Below are 21,037 nucleotides of genomic sequence, written 5' to 3'. Positions count from 1 at the left end.
TATTGATTTAACTTGATTTCCTTATTCCTTCTGCCTCGGATTAGATCTAGATCTGGATCTAGAGAGAGGGGAAAAGGGGGGGGATCTAGAGAGAGAGGGGGAAAGGGGGAGATGTGGTCGCGAAACTAGAGTTAATTAGTCACAAGAGCACCGGCGCTACTTGGTTTGAGCCTCAATCCTTCATAGATCTAATGTGGTATCTCATTCAAGTATGTGCATAAAAGAGAGGAACAGGAGGGAGGGAGGGGGAGCAGAGGGGGGAGGGCTGCGGCTACATATAGGAGAGAGCTTTCTTCGCTCCACCTCTCCTGTGGGCCCACATGAAAAAGGAAGTGGGCCCATGAATCGAGAATCGCAACAACTTCATATGTGAAGTGTTGTGGCCATAGCACGTTAGAGCTTCCGCTTGCGCGTAAGGGAGGCAAGGATCAAAGAAAAAAGGAATCTTTGGTTGAGTGGGGTAAAGTAGTGAACTACTAAACTGTGAAACAATTTCTTGTACTGAGGATTCGAAGAAAACTTTACCATAGTTGTTAACTACCGACACTTCAAAGGGCTTAGGTATGAATCCCTCTTCTTGTGGGCTCCCTTATATCATTTGGGTCTTTCAAGCTACAAGGAATTTTAATGCCCACAAATTTTCTCATAGAGAAATATATAAAATAAATCTAATTTATGAGAAAATCCTAATGAAATGAAAAAATACTAAAAAAAATACTATAATGAAGCTGGTGATGAGGATGTGTTGAGAAAATACTTCAAAAATAATATAATGAAGCTTTTGTGTATTACAGTCTGTAGCCGTATGTTGTGAACTTTTCGTTTGTTAGAAGCAGTGTCTTAATTATCTATATGACCTTATTATTGTTATTGATAACAGCACTTGTATGGAATAAGAGCCATGAGAAATACATATGAGGGTGGCATGAATATTTGAACTAAAAAAGGTTGGAGGTGTACATAAGGATCATCATTTTGCACCCATAGAAATGGAGCACATGAGAAATACTGTTATGAGCTTTGGGTAGGCCGTGGAACTGAAGACAGTGTGCTGGGAAATTGGAACCTCTCCTCCTGTTCCAATCTCATCACAATTTACACCAATACATTCTTTCAGGTTAGGCAACATTTGGACTTGATGAGAATAATGTTGTCATGCAACTTTGTACATGCACGCACGCACAGACAGGCAGCGATAGAGACAGACAGATAGGGATATCTCCTCATTACATTTTATACCAGACTTCCTAATAAAACGTCGCGATGTCAGGTGGACATCTCAACCGCACTGTGATTAGATACTGATGCACTCAGGAAAGAGAATGCATGATCCAGTAACTTAGACAGGTGCATTGCATTCTATGGCAGATATACTGTCCTCACTCGAAATTCCACGTAGGCGAACTAGAGTACCTCATGGGCAGCAGTATGTTGGGGAGCATTACTTCTCCAAACAAATACCAGATTCAGCGGATCAATCGCTACATTGATTACACGAGCGAGAAAAGGCAGTTTCCATTTCATCTCTGTTGCTGAAGTGGCACAAGTAACAGGTTGTCCAAGATGGAGTCTACCTAACAAACCAAGGGGATCTACCAATTGCGCAAAACTCCAGATACAACATTTCAATCATCAAGTCAATACAGCTCGCGAGTTCGCTACTTCTTCGCATAAGTGATGACCATCTGGTTCTCTTTTGTAATCTTAAAGCCTTGAAGATGGGTCATGGCAGCGGTGGCCTGCGCCTCGTCTCCATACTCCACAAAAGCGATCCCAGGCTTTGCCTCAACCATCCGAACCTCCTTGAAGCCAGGGTACTGGCAGAAGAGCATTTGCAGCATCATGGGGGTTGTCTCATGTGGCAGGTTTTGGATGAAGAGGATGTTGTTTGGTACAATAATCTCTGGCATCATGACTCTCTGGCCTCCAGCTACCGGCAACTGGGTGAGCTGGTACAGAAAAATAAGTCGTGTAAGCGGAGGACATCATATCAAGTAACGGAGGAACACAGTACATACGAATAAAGATAATTGCACCAACTGCTGGGCTTTATATCCATAATATTATGCAATGCATAAAGAGCTAGAACATCATCATGCCTGAAACTCAAGCTATTTCAGATCACCACTCAATACTTTGCCTGACAAATTCTCCTAACACAGTGCAATGAGAATCTGGATCATGCACAGGCATGGAAATTTATTTGCCATATAGTATTAAATTATGAGCAGTAATCTGTAAAAACACAGTATGTGAACAAACAGCTCTAAGATGTGTTGATCTTAGCACCCATGCTCAAACATGTGCAATAGAGGGCCAGGGCTTTGAGCACAACTGCACAAGCCTTCACCATCCAAAGAGAAGGGCCTACTTTTACATGTGACATGCGCAACATCTAGCACGAGTCAAGAAAACACAACAAGCAGAAATATGATTCTAGTCTATTCTACAATACTCACCTGAGGAGCCCCATAAACACCAGGGTAGGCATTTACACCCATGCCAATTTGACTAGCATCATGGTGCTGCTCGCGCTTCTGCTTCTTTTCAGCTGCAAAGAAATAAGAAAAACTAATGAGGTTTGCTCTCATAAAAGAATAGAGGAAGGCAAGCCAAGTTTCCATAACCCATAACCATATCTTTATCTAGCACAAGTTCACCCAGCAGCAGTTCTTTCAAATCTCAAGAGTATGTAAATGTAAGGCTGTGTCTAGTGTACAGAACATTTAACTTATTCTCAGGTTGGAAGAAAGCCTCCTCATTGACCCAAATACTTCTATTTCATTTATATTTACATCGTAAATAACATCCTAGTATACGCACTGGCAATTGTAAGTTCATAGTAAAGTTGGAACAGAAAAGGGCATTTGTCAGAACTCATTACAGAAATCAAATAGCCATTTCATCACCCTATTGGTATAAAAGGAATAGGCAACCATTGATTTGGGTGGAAATATCCTACTATTTACATTTTTTTTAATAGCTTGAGAGTTGTTATCAGTTATCATATGACAAAGCTTTGTAATGGAGAAAGACCACAAGAAATATTGATACCTCATTACTTTGATTAATTCTAACAATTTTAACACTGAACTGCCAACATCATTTGTCCCACAACAAAGAGGAAAAGCAACATTTTTTAGAAAAACATGTTACAAGGACATTAACACCTCATGAGTCATGACACATATTTATCCCACAAAACACTCATATGTGTAAGAAAATCAATCATCAGACTAAATTTGATTAGTATTTATGAAGTACAACTGAAGTATTCAGTGTTAAGTCTTCATATGTGACGGATCAATTAAACTTAAATCCTTGATCTCCAGGTCAACAGAAGTGGTGATTGGTGAACATCAACGTACATGGAAGGGCAAAAACATTAATAACTAAGCAAACATGGATCACGACCTCATCGGTTAAACAACTAATGTAAATGAAAAGGTGTGCTAGCCAACAGACAGGACACCAGTTAAACAATGAATGTAATACAAAAGGCATGTTGGCCAGCATCTTACGTTTTTCATCAACCCTCTTCCTTCTTTCTCGAGGGACAAAGGTGCCATCAGCTTTTGCTAAAATATCCGACTTGGTCTTGGCATATTGAATTCTCTGAATTCAGACAATAAGATTTGAGTAAAGCAAATAGAAATACACAATTGACATAGTTTCTTGGATCCAAAATGCAATACAGTTACCAGATGAAAAGACATTTCTGAACCATATTATTCAGCTAAAAAGTGTAACCAAAACATGCACAGGCATGTTTTTTAGGATTATCTTCTAAGAAGAATCAATTGAGCAAAACCATTAAAGAACAATGCCTTAAAAAATAGTTTATTTGTCACAGGCCTTGGAGGTTGCACAGATAAACACAGAATTAAAAATTACAACCTTAAGAATGGCAGAAACAGTGTGAGGGCTAGTATATCTTCTTTCTCAGCATGAGATTCACAAACCCAATAAACCTGCCCTCTAAGCCAAAGACAGCATGACACAGCAGCAAAGTTGTAGAGCAAACAAATTAAGGGACACGTAAGCTCGCAGACACCTTTCACTGATGAACTCACCATAGGTTTGTCGTAAAAGGGAAAGTCTTGCATCCTCTTTATAGCCTCAGTTGCTGATGCGACATCTTCGAAGACAACCCAAGCTTGGCCTTTATGCTTCAGAGTCTTGAAAGCAAGCACATCAAGAATCTTCCCAAACTGGGAAAAAACAGCGTTGAGGGACTTTTTAAGTTCTGTAAGGATTTCAGAAATAATTGTCAGCTATAACAAAATATAGGATAGAGCTAAGGTTGAACAGAACGCCAACATGAGTGCAAAATGTATGTAGTTGCTCCTCTTCTTCGGTTCCAAATTGAACCGAAATTTCAGTTCCAGTAGCAAGTATATCAAAAAAGAATATGAACATAACAACAGTGCGTTCTATAGCCACCAAAGCCCAAAACTTCAGCAGCAAAATAAGTAAACATTGCTTACCCAACACAATTCAACAGGAAACCACTAAATCCACACTTCAAAGTTTCAACACAAATAGCTGAAGGAGTCCATGACCATCCCATAGCTCAGACTAGCTGGGCACAAAACTCACATATCCATGGACCAACACCAACACCAAACCACATCACAGCTATCAAACCAAGCTGCTGTATAAAGAAAGCCTAAACAAGGGCTACCAACACTCCTAGCTCCTCTAGGGTTTTAGCTATTCCAATATGCTAGTAAATAAAGGGGAGACCACGCAATCCAACCATCCTCGTCTCCTATTCCTTCCTACGACCATCGTCTCCGGCGAATGCTTTAGTAGCAAACGTCACACAGATATCCATTGCCGGCCGCCTTGAGCAAGTCGCTAAAAATCAACCCGCAGAGATGCAATTTTCCCGACGGAGGCGCAAAAACTAAAGAAAAATCGAGATAAATCCCTAGGGTTTAGCGACGGAGGGAGGGAGGGGAGGGTACCATCGAGCTTGATCTTCTCGTTAAGATTGTTGATGTAGATGGTGACGTTCGGCGGGATGCCGTTCGCTTCCCCTCCGCCGCCACCGACGGCCGGCGCCTCTCCGCTCATCTTCCTTCTCTCTCCTCGCGCGGCGCTCGTCGAGCTCGAGAACTCTCTCTCCCCCCTCGCCTCTTCGCCGTGTTGGGCTTTGCTTTTTTTTTAGGAGGAGGGGGGTTGGGCTTTGCTGGTGGTTAATATCAATTGGGCCCCCATTGGGCTTTCTGGGTGGAGCGATTTGTTGGGCCGGAGGTCTGAATTGCATTGCTAACTTTTCATCCCCAAACCGAAAAACAAAGAGCCCGTTTAGTTCCCAAAATTTTTCACTCGTTAGGTTAACTTGTAATGTTTGACCACTAATTTGGAGTATTAAATGTGAATAACTCGCAAAACCTATTCCACAATCCCCGGGTAAAATCGTGAGATGAATCTAATGAACCTAATTATGCAATGATTAGACAATATTGTACTACAGTAACCAACCTTTAATGACGGATTAATTAGGCTTAATAGATTCGTCTCGCGATTTCTCGTCCATCCATATAATTAGTTTTATAATTAAATCACGTTTAGTCCCAATCTTCGATTGAAAAGGTGCTACAGTAACTTTCCCAAAAAAATTGGGAACTAAACGCGCCCAAGGCGCTTCCGGCTGGAATGTTGGATATTAGAGTATTGGACTGCTAAGTGCAAAGCTAAAATCCTCTAAAAACTACCATAGTTGTTAATTACTTGTCTGAACTAGTACAGTACTAGTTAAACAACCTTCTAATCGCACCCACCTTATTATTTCATTAAAAGTAAATGCTCCTTTGGATTTGGGTCACCTAAATATACCAACTTGTGCTGTGACATGACAGCTTTGCATAGATCGCTCCAAATTTGAGCAACTCTCACCATACAACGAACCTTGATATTTGGTACCAAATTTTCTTCAGGAGACAGAAAAAGCATTTCAAATAGAATATGTGTTCAAAAATGTTTCTTGAATGGGCCGTAGTTAACCAACCAACACACAATCCTTCTCTTGCATGACATCGAAATGGCATTTCCAGCTTTCGGATCCGCAAAGAAATGAAAGGTACAAAGAATGATTCTGTAGATGGAAACAATTGTGCAGGCTTTTTTCCTCCAACAACTACATATTGTAAAGATAATATTACCATACATCAAGTCACAAAGGGTGCAAAAAAAATGCATGACATAGCTAAGAAAAATAAAGACTACCAACATCTACTGGATGTCATGCTGCCAATGAGGTTCTGTGCTGGCAGGACAAGAACAAGAACATATGGTGATGAATCCAACCTAATGCTGTACATAATATCCTTTACAGCCAAGCTGCCACTCAAGACACAGATAAAGGATAGTTCAAGGGGATTGGCTGATGGATGTCTAATGACATGCCCTGGTGGATCCAACTATCCAAACAATAGATCACCCCCTTTGAGCTGACTGACGATGATGGGACCGAAAGTACTGCTGATAAAAGGCTTCACCCTCTGGCTGGCTGTAAAGTGGAAGACAGAGTGATGTAATCAGTTAGCTTGCCTTCAACTCATGCGTCTGACGGAAAGTACAGTTTGGTTTGAACATAAACAAGTACTAGAATCATAAAGTGCTTCTTTTGTTGCCATGATAATTTAATCAGTATAAAATTATCCAATGGGGAGTCAAATTGTTCTTTGCACCTTTTGGTGGTTCACACGTAGCTATTTGATGGTCACTTGTTAACTGATCTACATAGACAATTTCAGAAGGGATATAATGTATGCAAACTCTACTATTTTACTGATCTTAATATAGCCCCAAGCAAACTAGAATGAAGTAAACTATATTCATATAGTCCTGGATCTATCAGATCTTTGATGGGTACTCAACAGTAACCTACTAACCCCTATTGTTCTCTGACTACACACAACTGCTGAGACACAAGTGAACTAATGCAGTACTATGAATAAAGTTTTTTTTTTCATAAGCCCACAGCTATACAAGAATCCCTAATGTTGACATATACAAACATTGTCATCAAAGGATGTGTCATGAGGTGGAAAGAGATGGAATTGGCTATCTCAGGGGTAAAAAAGATGGAATTGATTATCTGAGAAAAAGACTCATTAAAGGAAAACTTGTAGTAATTAAATCTCCATCCTTATTCAAAGTATTGGCAGAAGACATCATTAATAATTGTTGGTAGGAGGAAAATCATACCTAAGCTTTCCTTATGAATATCATTAATAGTAGGGTCATGGTGTCAAATGTAATTATTAAGCATTATAAGTTTTGTACATTAAGCTATTATCCATTCATGAAAACTTTAGCCGAGTGAATCGATTCTTTATGGAAGAATTTTAGAATTAAAAAACAGAAGATATAGTCCACATCATCCTTCTTAATAATTTGATTTTTTTTTACATCAGCTAATAGCTGGAACTTCAAATGTTCTTTCATTACGTCATTAAGGGAAGAAGCATGGGTTCTAGACCTCTAGCTAACATGGTAAGGGTATAATAAACATTTGTCTCCAGTAAGTTAATTTTTAAATTTATAACAGAATACTAATCCTATGTGAAGGCAGATGATTTACCTTATTTGGAATTTGTTTTCTAGCATGTGGTGGACCCATATCAGTTGGCTTCAGGATCTGAAATGAACACATTAGGCTCTCATCTATGCTCAATAGAGCACCCGCATTATCAAATTCTCCACAATAATTCGGAGCAGAGAAGATCGTCACTAATCGCCGTTGTGCGAAGAACTCATAGCCATCTTCAACCACCTAGGGCCATTGATGATGTATATGCTAGCAGTGTCAGGTAAAGATCACAGTGAACAAAAACATGTGAGAAAACATGCAGAAGACAAACTTTCACAAACCTGATGAGCTCGGCAAATAAGATCGAGATCATTCTTCTCCAAAAACTCTACAAGCTTATCTGCACCAAACGTACATGAAACACCCCTGTCACTCTCCCCCCATCCTTCTCCATCTGGGCTAGGATCAGACCAAAGCAAATCACAGAGGAGACCATAATCAGGAATCTCAGCTGGTCTCTCAATATCCTTTATCTGGTCCAAACTAGTCAATTCAGGTGAGAGACCACCATGCATGCACAGTATCTTGTCATCAATGACTGCTGCAATAGGAAGGCAGTTGAAGCAATCCGAGAATATCTTCCACAGCCGGACATTGAACCTCCTCTTGCACTCATCGTAGAAACCATATACTCTGTTGATTTTTGCATCTTCATGGTTCCCTCTCAACAGGAAAATCTTTTCAGGGTACCTGATTTTGTATGCCAGCAGCAAGCATATAGTTTCCAAGCTCTGTTTTCCTCTATCGACATAATCTCCTAGGAATACATAAGTTGAAGCTGGAGGGTAACCACCCAAATCGAACAGTCTCAGAAGGTCAACAAACTGGCCATGAATATCACCTGCACAAACCCCACAGTTGATAAGGCGGAAGCATTGCGTACAAAGATATAGATGAGTTTATAGAATAAACGCACTGGAAAGGAGTTCTACACCCCTACGCCAACATAATTCTCAACCGCACAGGTGAGTTCACCTCACTGAAACTCACACTGACTCTCAGTGGATACATCATTAAACGATCAGGAATAAAGCAGGTAGACATAAGTGCCTGGTAATGTTATTTTTCTAGAATTGTGTTTTATTGGCAAAGAAGGTTCTTCATGGAGTAATATGGACAAAACATCATCCTAACCAGATAGAACAGAGAAGGGCACGGCCACTCGATTGCATTTCTCGTGGCCTACAGTCCTACCTAACCACACATCATTACTCCTGGCAACTTGTCCATGATTGATGATTCCATCATTCAGTCCCATGCCCTCAGGCTTGCAGACGGGACACGTATGGAATGCAGACAGCCAAACCCAAACGCAGCACTAACCAGCTATCCAGACGACAGTTTAATCCTCTGATTGAGCACCGCGCTAATCCTGGACCCAATTCCCACTACGATTCAACATTTCTATTTGAAACCAAAAATAGCACGACCGAAATTACCCTTCCCCATCCAATTCATCGGGGAACCCGCGACGCCGAGGGGCGGAGGAATCAGGCGGGCATCCCAAACGAGAAGGGAAAGGAATTAGGCGGCAAACGCCGAGACAGACAGAGCGCGCGGCGAACGATTACCGCAGATCTTGACGGGGGCGTGGATTCGGAGCAGGTTGGGCTGGGAGAGGAGCACACGCTTTCCCTCGACGCAGAGCTGCCGGATCTCCGCCTCCGAAAGCTGCACCTGACGCCCGCCGCGGCCGCCCTCCACGAGCCGGCGCACCACCTCGTCCACCGCCGCGCCCTCCATCGGCCCCATCGGGGCCCGCGTCATCATCATCTTACCGCGGTCCCCCCTTCGTGCCCCGGCGACGGGACGGCGGCGGCGTGTGGCCTGTGGCGGAGGAAGAGAGATAGTGTGAGGAGGAGAGAGAGAGCGAGGAGAGGGAGAGGAGGGAGGAAATGGAGGTTGTCGTCGACGAACCGAACAAATCGTTGGAGCTGAAGTGTTCAAAACCGCGTGAAGGAGGATCAGCCGTTGGTTCCCTGACGAACGGACTCAGATCGACGAGGCGGGTCTTTCTTTCTCCAACCGTTTTGTCATTTCCTATTGTGCCGTTTGCGGGTGTATGTTTCTCTGCCAATAAGGGGAAAACATCGAAGGTCGTATTCGTACAATTCGAGGTCCACCTTTTCAGTTTAAAAAAAAGGTCCACCTTTTCAAAAAAAAAATCGAGATCCACAATTGCAATCCATCAAAAAATAGTCTGCAATTTGCAGTTTCTTTTTTTATCAGACCATTTGAAATTTCTGGTCACATTTGGAACATAGGAGTTTCGTGGGGTTTCAAACTTCCAATACATTTGTCTAACCTGTACATGATTGAATTGTTTCTTGCACACTGAGATTCTGCAATTTCCTACCTTCACGTCAACTCAATCACGGTAGTTTTGAAGCCAGTTGCAGTATTAGCATCAACCATCCTGATTGCGTGGAATTGGAGCAGGTATGAAGGAGAGATGGATTTAAATGGTCTGAACGGACACATGTGTTGCTACCTGCTCTTAATTCAAACCGAGTGTAGCTCTGTGGTTGTGACTTGTGAGTATATATGAGTCTAAAAAATGCTATTAATGCTAGTTCTTCACCATACACACATCCTTTTTTTTTCCTCGACGCAAATAATATCAGTGATGAATATACAACAATGTATCTGTTTTCCACAAAAAGCCCCACGGCAAAAACCGGCCCACTGATATCTGCAAACAACAGTTACAATTTCTCATACAAAATGGGAAAAGAGGAAAAGGCAAAGAAGGCAAGCCATGCATCCGCCAAAAATAACACGCCCAAGCAGGCCAACTGTAAAAGGGACTGCCAAACTGGTCATCAACCCTGAAAAACCCAAAGTGTCCAGATGATATCAACCAGGAGCACGGTACGCCCCGGCCCAACCTAAGCCACTCCCCATGTGTCTTCTTTCATCACCTTGCTCTGATCCAGCCATACTAGAGCCCACGGGAGAAAAACAGCTAGTGGACCACAGTTGATATCCAAGTAAACGAATGACCAGGCAAAATGCCAGAGCCATTGATGATCGTATTATCTGGAAGGTTTCTTGCGGCTAAGGATCTCTTGCTCTTTGAGGCGGTGCTGGAAACGTGCCAAGCGAGCTTGGAGGCTCACCAGGCCCGCAGCCTTGCGTGAGAGCAGAAAGCTCAGCTGTGTGACATAATTGTCAATAAGGCTACCTGGTTGATCAACTTCTGCCAAAAGGTTCATCTCCTGAGATAAATAATGCACATGTTTCAGCAACGTGGTCAAAACTAATAACATTGTAAGTGCTGTATTTTTAACCAGCCACCTTAAGAACAAACTGGAAAGGCTGAAATGTACTCAATAACACTCATCCATCATGTTTTGTTTCTTATATAAAAGAAAAACACAGTGTGGGGAACTCCCCCAGAGTTGTGTAAAAAAAATACTAGACCATCGATAAATGGAAACTTTTCATCACAGCAAATGGGAAGGTTAATATTAGGCCTCCCTCCCCATGCGATTCAATGAACTTATATGTACTAAATTAGCTAACATTTTGTCCTAGGGCTACACCAACAGCAATAAGTCCACATCATAATATCATGACCTAAACAGTATACCTCAAGACCAATGTAGTTACGCATCTAAGAAATAGAATGATATCATTTAGTAGATGAAATTAGACTTACTTCACGTACGATCTCCATTGTATTCTCAATTTCCTTCCTGTGAGCTGCAATGAGAGCCTCCTCTTCCTATCATACAAAAGAATGTTTAGCGCCATAGCTTGATCCAAGATCAAATAACACAACAGTACTCATAAATTTTTGTTACCTCAAGAATTGCATCAATTTCCACATCATCACAAGAACTTTCCTTTTCAGATTGCCTCGAGGAAGCTGAAGCAGATGGTGGCCTTTGCTGCTGTTGTGGCTGCTTTGCCTGCTGCGTTTTATACCCAGCCCGACCTGTCTCAGGCCCATTATCCTTTTTTGCATAGTTGCTCTGCCTATCAGATTTGTCTTCTCTATATGCCTTTCTTCGAGGAGGAGAGACTTTTGTAACTTTCTCCTCTTCTTGGGTGTTTGCTGAATTCTGTGCCTTACTAGTGTAACCAGTTTGGCTGGACTTCAAATCATACCTCTCCCTATCATTGAAACCAGATGCTGCACCATTTTCTTCTCTCCTATTAGAATAACTTGGAATCATACCAAAGGAATTTCTGTCTGGCTCCACAGAAGGGTTGGAGGTAAAAGTTTCAGTGCCCTTCCTATGAGTATCAACAGGTCTCTTATCTTGATTCTGATTAGGAAGTTCTTCAGCTTCAGCAGGTAATGGATATGATGGTGCTGAAGAAGACTCCCTACTAGAAGTGTTAGTTGGCCCTGTGGGCTGTTCTTTTCTTGTGTTTCCACTCTTTGAAAGACTTTTGACCCTGTTATTTATTATTAGAAAGTAAGTTAAAGACAGGAACCATTTCGAAATAATCGAATGGCGTGTATCACTTGGACATAATGAAGTACCTATCAGCATATCTCAAGGTATTCAGCGTGTGTTCACATGAACCTGCATTTGGTGAAATACAAGAAATCATCACCGTCCTAGAGTTACCAACAAATGAGTCACGAAGAACCTCAGTAAGCTTGCTTCCTCTAAAAGGAATGTGTATCTGATCATTATCAAGAGCTCGAATGCATTCTTTCAGAGCTAGCAGACTCTTATTTATCTCTGCTCCCTCAATCCTGATATGATAACAAGGTGATGGTTAAAATAAGTGACAGTAAAATTAGACAGCAAAGGAAACTTAATAGATCAACAAAAGGGTGCAAATTTACAGAGACATAAGCAACACCTTGTCTGCCTATCATTATCTGTAGTATCAGCACCACGCTCACTACCAGCAAGATCGATAAACGATATTTTCCCCACAGCCTTTGTGTTTTTAGCTTCATTAGCATCGCGATCTCTCAGTCTCCTGGTATCTTTGACAACGATGTGCTTCTTCACAGCCAGTTGCAGAATAGCATGTGACCTTGACGATTCTTCATTTGCCCCCGTTGACCCTGTGCTCCTCGCTGCATTTCCTCGCTCAATATATTCCTTGACAACCTGGACATCAGAAACCTCAAATTCCTGCAGGCCAACAATGCAAACTTGTTTCTTGCCATCTTCCCTCATGAGTAGTTGCCTACAAAAGAAAAGATAAGAATTTTCAGTTCAACTAAAATAATTTGGGTATCGCATCCCAAAATTGATTCATTGGCCCAGATTTTAAACAAATGTGGTCCTAAGTTAAATTCTAAAATCCCAAAAGGTAGTGCTATTATTTCAGGCATGAAAATTTCCTTCGATTAATTGATGAAAAATGTAGGCTACAACAAAGAGAACTTTAATGATGCTTTGTAAACCTACAAAAATGCACTTTTACAACCAAAGCATAAAGCAACATTTTGACCTATCCAAAACATGGACTTCGCAGAAAATAAGGCTGAAGGCAACAACAGATTATGTTTTGATGAAGAATAGATACTTTTAGGTAGAGCACATGCTTCAACACTCCCAGCAGAGATCATCAATTCAAGATCAACAAGCGTAGACATCCACAAGTTCACCCATACCCAACCCGGAAAAGAAAGGGGAAGAAATATAATGTGACATCTTGACACTCGATACATAAAAACCATAAAAGAACAGTGTTGCCATGGAAAATCAGACAAAAAGCTATGCAATTTTTAAATGTTTATACGTATCTGACATGACCATATAAAAAAATGCAATAACCAACCTTCTGTCTGATAGAAGATCAAAGAGCTTCCCACCATATATTTCGAAATAGCTAAGCCACAACTTAAAATTCTGATTCCGATAGACTGGTTGATGTAAAAGACAAACCATGTCTTGCGCAGCTCTCAGAGGCAAAGGCTGCATTGTGTAGGTCTTGCCACTGCCTGTTCATGAATTAGATGATAAGACATACGAGATAAGACATACAAGAGAAGGTAGAAACAATCTTGATCTTGAAAAGCAAATGAATTGCAACCTAAGATGTTTCAATTTACTATATGGGATGTAATCAAAAGGTCAACAATCAACAAAGGTGTTAGAGTATATTAGGCAACTCCGGATATGGTTAGTTTAGGATTGATTGTAATCCCGGGATAACCTTCCTTATCTCTAGGAGAGGCTACTTACCCTCCAAGCCATGTACTCCTATATATTCGCCCTAGGGACTCAATGCAATACATCGACCACATTATACGCATCCTACCTTTCCTACATGGCATCAGACGCCTAGGTTTTAGATCCTGACCTAGCCGCCACCGCTTCCGCTGCAACCCGCGCCGCCCCCAGGGAGATCGATCTCCGCCGGGGGCAGCGCCCTCGTAGGATGCCCGGCGGATCCCTCTGATCCGTCGTGCCTGTCATCGTCAAGCACAGCAGAAGGACCTACCTCTTCCCTGGCGGCGCCGCTCGACGTCCCCGTCGGGTACCACAACGCCATGGAGGCGCCACTGGGCCTGCATGCCTCTGCGTCGTCGTCCCCCACGGCTCCGCATCCGGATCTGCCCGCCCCTCCCGCGCATTAGGCCAGGCGCCCCGACTCCTACCAGCGCCGCCACACCGCTGCCATGAGCGCGAGTGCGTGGCTACGGAGGACCACCGCGGGGACGCCAGGCCACTGCGCCATCGGGGCCGGCAGGCCACCGCACCGCCAATTGATGTCAACGCCGGGCCGCAGCGCTGCCGCCGCCCTCCACCACCGGTCCTCTCCAACGCGCCGCCGCGGGCATGCTTCCCCTCCTCCCTCAGCGCCACGCCGCCGTCCGCAAGGTCGCGGCTGCGGGGGCGGCCTCTGGGGGTCGTCGGGCTGCTGCGCGGCCGGAGCAGAGGAGCCGCTCGGGCTGCTCCCCGCCCAGTTGAGTTCGCTCGCGGGCGGGTCTCGCCCCCTTTGTTTTGCCCCTTCCTTCCTTTGTCCTCTGGCCAACAGGCGGATGAGGATAAGGTTTGGGAGGGCATCACTTGGTGCACCCGAGAATGTACCCGCAGGTTCGTCTTGATGCTGCTGCTATTTTTTCTTTTCCGATCTAAAATCGGTTTGCGTCGCCCTGCCGTTCGTCGCCGTTCATCGTCGACACTCCCGAAGGACGAGGTTGTTGCTGCGCCCTCCAGGCTGCAGCGATGATGTTCGTGATCAAGCCACCCTACCGGTGTCGTCACCTTTTCAGGCGGTGGCGCCACTCGCCGCCGATCTTCGTCAAGCAGGCGCTCGATCCACCTCCGCGCCTCCAGCCGTTCTCACGCGGACATCGCCGCCGATGTTCCTGAAGGAAGACGTCGTCGCCACCCCTGATTTGAGCGCGACACTTGCTGCAACCTGCGCCGTCGCCACCCCTGTCTTGAGCGTGACCTAAGTCACAAACCGCGCCGTCCACCATCGTCATCCGCCGCACCGTCCTGCTGCTGTCTTCGGCAAGAAACTGCTGAGTTTGTGTACTCGAGCACCTCGACGACGCTTCGACCCGCGCCCCCTCCGAGGCTTCGACCACGTCCACCTCGACTTCGGCTACTACGGCACTAAAGGGCTATCATCTGCATGAGTCTCCAGTCAAAGCTTTCGCACCGGCGTTCCGACTGCAGGGGGATACGTCTCCATTGTTCTCCAGTCTGACCGTTCGTGTTGCTACCGCTACGACTGCGGGGGGATGTTAGAGTATATTAGGCAACTCCGAATATGGTTAGTTTAGGATTGATTGTAATCCCGGGATAACCTTATCTCTAGGAGAGGCTACTTGCCCTCCAAGCCATGTACTCCTATATATTCACCCTAGGGGCTCAATGCAATACATCGACCACATTATACGCATCCTACCTTTCCTACAAAAGGGGCATTATTTAAAGTTCAGTGACTGAACTTAGAGCTCATGATTAGTTATTTGTGTAAGCATATAGAGCATTAAGGTAAACAAGACTTAAGGAAAATTGCAGTATACTAATGACAAAAAAAGGTCGCAGTATGATATTGACATGATCAGCAGAAACTATCAGAAACCACAATTCACTTATGCGTAAAAAAAATATAATGTATAAGATATACTTTCTATATGCCTGTAAGAACTAACCTGTTTGGCCATAAGCAAAACATGTTGCTTTCGTTCTCTGAAATATAATTGGAATTATGGGCTCGACTGTTTCACGGTACACCTGTTCATCCCATAAGGTAGACAATAAAAATTCAATGATGATTGTTGAGAATATACACTATGCACAATAATGGAGAAACATCAAATGTCATAAGAAAAATGATACTATGGACTAAAACCCTGCAGCCAAAAAAACTAGGGCCATCAATTTAGAATCAAATCGTTGTCATTATACAGTTAGATGAGAAAAATGGAGTAACAAGGATTTGTTCACAATTAACCAGAGTTGGTGGTCATAATGGGAAGGGCAGGCATTTGGACAGGTATTTCAAATTGGTTATGAGGCAAGTGACTTAACCAGATAGGCCTTTCATCAATCAAGAAGCATACTTGGGCATCAAGTTGAAGCATCTGCGGCACCGCAGAAGTACAGGGGCTAGAACGCTTCAGATTTAAGACAGAAAAATGTTGATTATGAGGCACAGCAACATGCATAAGAGAGAGCACTTTGGGAGAGAAACAGGCCTGAGGAATGCAGGCATGTTGCCTACTTCAACAATAGTGAATAAAGAATCACTCAGCTTCAGGATGGTTTGGCCATTTCTCATGTCTAGCTCATTATGATTTTTCTCTATCTATATCCATGGATTAAGGATAACTGAAAGGTGTGCTAGTGCAATCCTAACTGATACAAAAAGAAATTGTAGTTAGGTTAAACACAACTGGTGCTACTACTTTGTCAGTTTGAACAAAGGAATCCATCCTTGACATTTATTGGCCAATCGTGTCATCTTCTCAGTGAAATTCAAATTATCATCCATTGATTAATTAACAGGATGGTCATCGAATTTTTGGTGTCTTAATCCGAATAGTCCATATCCGTAACTACATGGTGCCGGGTGCCACAGAATAATCAAGGACAGCAGCTTCGACCAACAAGAGAAGGAGCAATACCTCATCATTCGAAACATGTTCATCCAGGACAGCATCGAAACAAAACTCATGCTTCTCTACATAAGCTGTTAAGTCCACCTTCAGTAGAAAGAATATGTTAGCAGACAACTTGAGCTAGGATAAAATATTTAAGTTATCATTAAATTAGAACATGTTACACCAAGATGCTCAGACTCTTCCTGCCCATTCACAGGGAACAGGCAGGTCACATCACAAATATACAAACACATCACCAAAGTTGTGTCTACCTAGTACCCATGTGGTAGCTATGTAAAACAGTAAGCATGGAAAAGTATCAATATTCCACCTTTTGATACATAATTAAATTTGACTGCCAGTAAATGAGTAACAGAGTAGGGCCCTTTTTGTTTCAGCTTGTATAATGTGGATTACAGCTTGCAGGCTGTTACAATTGGCAAGCTGGGGGGAAGCAGATGGATTATAACATCGCGGCATGTGGATTGTTGCAATCTGGGACTTGTTTGTTTCAGCTTGGCAGATTGTAACAGCCTTGCAAGCTGCAATCTACAATCTAAAAGCTGAAACAAACAGGACCTTAACACATGAGTGTACTGGCAGCAGTGATCAAGTACAACCATCAAAGAGTTAAAAGAGTACCTCTATATTGACTATCTAATGCATAAATAGACATTTAAGTATAAAACGGATTGACTTGCATAGACATGTAAATAACCAAAAAAGAACTAAACAAATGGTTGTAGTTATATGAGCACAACAAAACTTCCTGAAGATGATCCATAGATACCTTTAGCTTAGGCTCATAAACTGTCAAAAATGATGAATCATGCACAGTTATGATGTCTTCTTCCTTTCGAGATAGCTCCTTCCTGTTCAACGGTCTCTTCCTTACCTGAGCATGTGGTGATGAAACTAAGTCAGGCATGACAAGATTAACCAGTCGGCACAAACATATGAATGACTTGAACATAATTAACGTACCACTACTTTAATCTTTGCTACATTATTTTCTCTAGCAGTGCTCTCTTTTTCACTGGTCACCAAACCGTAATTATCTACTGGGACTTGCTGGCTCCCTGATGTCAGATCCTCATCCTCATCATCAATTTCCTTTGGCATAAAGGGGGAAGGCTCGAATGGTTCTGATGCTACATCCTGCCAAACATAATAAGCTTATAATAGACCGAATGAGGAGACTTCACACTGATGAATCAATATGAAACGCTGCTTTCGTACATAGATCATGCAATCGCACATATTTTCATGGCATATACCTCAGACAGTAGCTCAGTGTCATCCATAGCATGGAGATCTAGAAGGCCAGCTCCAAGGTCACCTCTAAGTTCGGGTGAATAAAAACTCTCTACAGAGTTTCCACCACCAAAGCTCTGAGCCGTTGGTGTGTACGGCTCAGACATTGATCCGGGTGCAGATTCTCCATTAAAATTTAGGCTTCTCAGAAGCATATAAAGTCTCTGCTTTTCTTCAATTGATTGTGGCCCATAGCCCTATCAAACAATAATAGTAATAGTAACCATCAGCTATGCAATGGCATGTCAAAGAGAGTATATTGACTATATACATATGTAAATATCCTATCACTAGGAAAAGCATAATACTTTTATGTGGTGGCATACAATACTTAAAGCAAACGGCATTGGGAAAAAAGAAGAAGAATTTGTTTAGTTATATCACATGTGTATATGTGTTTGAATTTAATTTCTAGTTTATACTGGGCGCTCGTTAACAATACAACAATAATACTGCATTCAAGTAAGAAGAGTTTCCCAACTTCCTTAGCATGATATTGGGGAATTTCCTTAACAAAGCCAATATGCTATATGATGTGAGGCTGTGAGCATACATGGTTCTCTGCAATAGTTCCATGAACATTTCTTGCTTCAGTCAGTAAGAACTTCCTTTTATATGAACAGGAGACAAAAAAAATGGCACATGCTATTTCTAATATAACAAACATAGACAGATGAATCAAGAGATAATCTCTTATTATTTCTCAAATAACTTCCCAACAGGAGTATGATCTCAAAGGCATTCCAAAAGAATTTGAAACTGCCACCTGAATGCATAGTTATTAGGACCGGACCGGTCGTCGAACCGCTCGGTCTCTCGGTTCGCTGGTTCATTGGTCCAACCGGTTGAACCACCTGTCTAATGCGGTTCAAATAGAAATAAGTTTTCTACTATATCACAAGTTCTAGCGTGGTGCAGCGGTGTGCTCCACCTGTTGGGAACACTCCAACCAGGGTTCGAACCCCTCCCCCACCTATTTTTGCGCATATTTCTTACCCAGCAACATTTGGCTGTCCAGGTGGCGGCCCACTAGCCCACGTAGCGGCTCTCCGGCGGCCCAAACCGCAGCTCAGAAGTCCGGTTTTACCTAAAAACCAGGTGGTCCAACCGGTTTATCCCGGTTCAGTTGCACATCCGATCTTTTAGGCGGACCGGACCGGTGAAGGCTCCGGTTCCCGGTTTAACCGGTCGGACCGGCCGGTCCGGTTCTAATAACTAGGCCTGAATGAACCATAAAGAACAAAGATTAATTCCTCGATTCCATTTTAATGACCGGTGGGCACACAAGGAGGGATAGAGTCCGGAACGAAGTTATTCGGGATAGGGTCGGGGTGGCACCAATTGAGGAGAAACTTACCCCGCATCGGCTGAGATGGTTTGGACATGTCCAACGAAGGCCTCCTGAGGCGCCGGTGCGTAATGGGGTTCTTGAGCGGGTCGATAATGTAAAGAGGGGTAGAGGTAGATCTAAACTGATGTGGGATGAGTCGGTTAAGAGAGACCTTAAGGATTGTAATATCTCTAAAGAGATATCTTTGGATGGGAGCGCTTGGAGACTAGCTATCAATGTGCCTGAACCTTGAACTTATTTCTTTCGGGTTTCATCTCTAGCCTATCCCAACTTGCTTGGGAAAAAAGGCTATGTTGTTGTTGTTGTTGTTTTCCACCCTTCCGTTTAGAACTACAGCAGACTATGCATTGCATACTTGCATAACTGAAAGCTGGAACGAAATAAGCATTTGTCTATCATCGAATTGGATAAAAGATTTGAAGCTAGCTCCCAATTCAATAATGTGGGTTTGTCCATAAATTAATGTGAAAATCTCATGAGCGTGCAGGCCTTGTCTTACAGCTCAACACCATTCTGGATTAATCAGCCTTGAAAAGTCCTAGCAAACGCTTGTGAGAGTAGATTCTAATCATGCTGAAGTCACCGGACAACAGAATCAAATTCTAGACCAAACCAAGCTGAATCCGATCAATTCGAAGCAAAGCAACAAACCCTAGAGCGAATCGTGAGATTCCAACGCGTCGTCTCGACTGTACTCCGATCCCGAACACACGGCGCTAGAGCGCACCAAAGACGCCACGCCACCTTTGCGATCCGCGTTCCACAGCTAGATCACGCATTTTCTCCCGACAGAGATAGGAACCTCACCTGCATGAGAAGGCTGGGCAGCATGCTTCCAGCGCCGGCGCCGCCAAGTCCAGCCATGCCACCGCGGTAGTCGCCGCCGCTGCCACCGGCGGCGGAGGACGCCGCGAGGTGCTGCAGCCCCGCGGACTGCAGCCACCGCGCCGTGACGGCGTCACCTGAATCACCCATCCCGCCTTGACTCGCGGCCCTTGGTGGCTGCGCGGATGAAGCGGCGGCGGCGGCGGAGCCCGCGCCGCCGCCGGCGAGGCGCTGCGACCTCCGCTGGGGCGCCAACTTGGCGATTGGGTGGCGGGATCACGCGAGTGCCGAGGCGTCGCGGGCGGCGGGGGATCCGGCGGCGGCGGATCCCAGATCTGCGGGGGGGCTGAGGAATGCGGGCGCCGGATTTGAGGAGGGCGAATTGGGAATGGGAATTGGGGGAAGAGGAGAGGAAGAAGAGAGAGTTCGGGTGGCTGGCCGCTGGCCTGGCTGGCTGGCTGGTTTCACTTTTTTATTTCTTTTCCTCGCTCTCCAAAATGGGTTCGCTGGTGAGAGAGAAAGTGCTTTAAGAGTGAGAAAAGGTAGCTGCAAAATGGAGTTGTCGAAGTATTTCCATTATGCAAACAAAGAAAAAAAAGAGTAAGAATTTCGGCAAGGAATAATGTGTTGCTTTGTTTCGAATTTTGGAAACTTTTGTGTTTGAAAAGGACTTGTTTGTGGCTTTGCTCACTTGGGGAAGAGGATGGCCGGCTTCTTTTTTATTTTATATCAACATGTTGAGTGTCATTAGTGGTTTGGTTACTACCATCATAACAGGTGTTACGGTGGCATCGGGTAGTGTTTATCACTATTCACCACGTAACACCAAGTGGTGAGGTTGCAAGCTAGGACAATTTTTTATATAGGCTAATAACAATTAAAATGAATTATTTCAACTTCA

At 43.5% G+C, this 21,037-nt stretch overlaps 3 protein-coding genes across 3 annotated transcripts; all 3 read right to left on the bottom strand.

Moving 5' to 3' along the window:
* Positions 1–1,465: 1,465 nt before the first annotated feature.
* On the bottom strand, positions 1,466–5,154 carry LOC120667240 (U1 small nuclear ribonucleoprotein A). The gene is made up of 5 exons (XM_039947319.1): positions 4,971–5,154; positions 4,074–4,246; positions 3,522–3,615; positions 2,460–2,551; positions 1,466–1,949 (listed from the first exon to the last, which is right to left on the bottom strand). Exons 1-5 carry the CDS (start codon positions 5,077–5,079, stop codon positions 1,659–1,661), a joined length of 759 nt encoding a protein of 252 aa, XP_039803253.1. The 5' UTR covers positions 5,080–5,154; the 3' UTR covers positions 1,466–1,658.
* A 928-nt stretch (positions 5,155–6,082) lies between these two features.
* LOC120667239 (serine/threonine-protein phosphatase PP1-like) lies at positions 6,083–9,516 on the bottom strand. Its single transcript, XM_039947318.1, has 4 exons — positions 9,175–9,516; positions 7,885–8,444; positions 7,595–7,786; positions 6,083–6,517 (listed from the first exon to the last, which is right to left on the bottom strand). The coding sequence occupies exons 1-4, from the start codon at positions 9,374–9,376 to the stop codon at positions 6,503–6,505; spliced, it is 969 nt and encodes a 322-aa protein (XP_039803252.1). The 5' UTR covers positions 9,377–9,516; the 3' UTR covers positions 6,083–6,502.
* A 657-nt stretch (positions 9,517–10,173) lies between these two features.
* On the bottom strand, positions 10,174–20,635 carry LOC120667238 (kinesin-like protein KIN-13A). The gene is made up of 12 exons (XM_039947317.1): positions 20,119–20,635; positions 17,924–18,157; positions 17,631–17,804; positions 17,437–17,541; positions 16,671–16,748; positions 15,696–15,777; positions 13,361–13,523; positions 12,428–12,763; positions 12,099–12,317; positions 11,410–12,010; positions 11,265–11,330; positions 10,174–10,821 (listed from the first exon to the last, which is right to left on the bottom strand). Exons 1-12 carry the CDS (start codon positions 20,284–20,286, stop codon positions 10,639–10,641), a joined length of 2,409 nt encoding a protein of 802 aa, XP_039803251.1. The 5' UTR covers positions 20,287–20,635; the 3' UTR covers positions 10,174–10,638.
* Between the last annotated feature and the right edge of the window lie 402 nt (positions 20,636–21,037).

Source organism: Panicum virgatum, chromosome 3N, assembly GCF_016808335.1.
Source record: "Panicum virgatum strain AP13 chromosome 3N, P.virgatum_v5, whole genome shotgun sequence".
Taxonomy (NCBI): domain Eukaryota; kingdom Viridiplantae; phylum Streptophyta; class Magnoliopsida; order Poales; family Poaceae; genus Panicum; species Panicum virgatum.
This window is presented reverse-complemented; position numbering and strand designations above follow the sequence as displayed.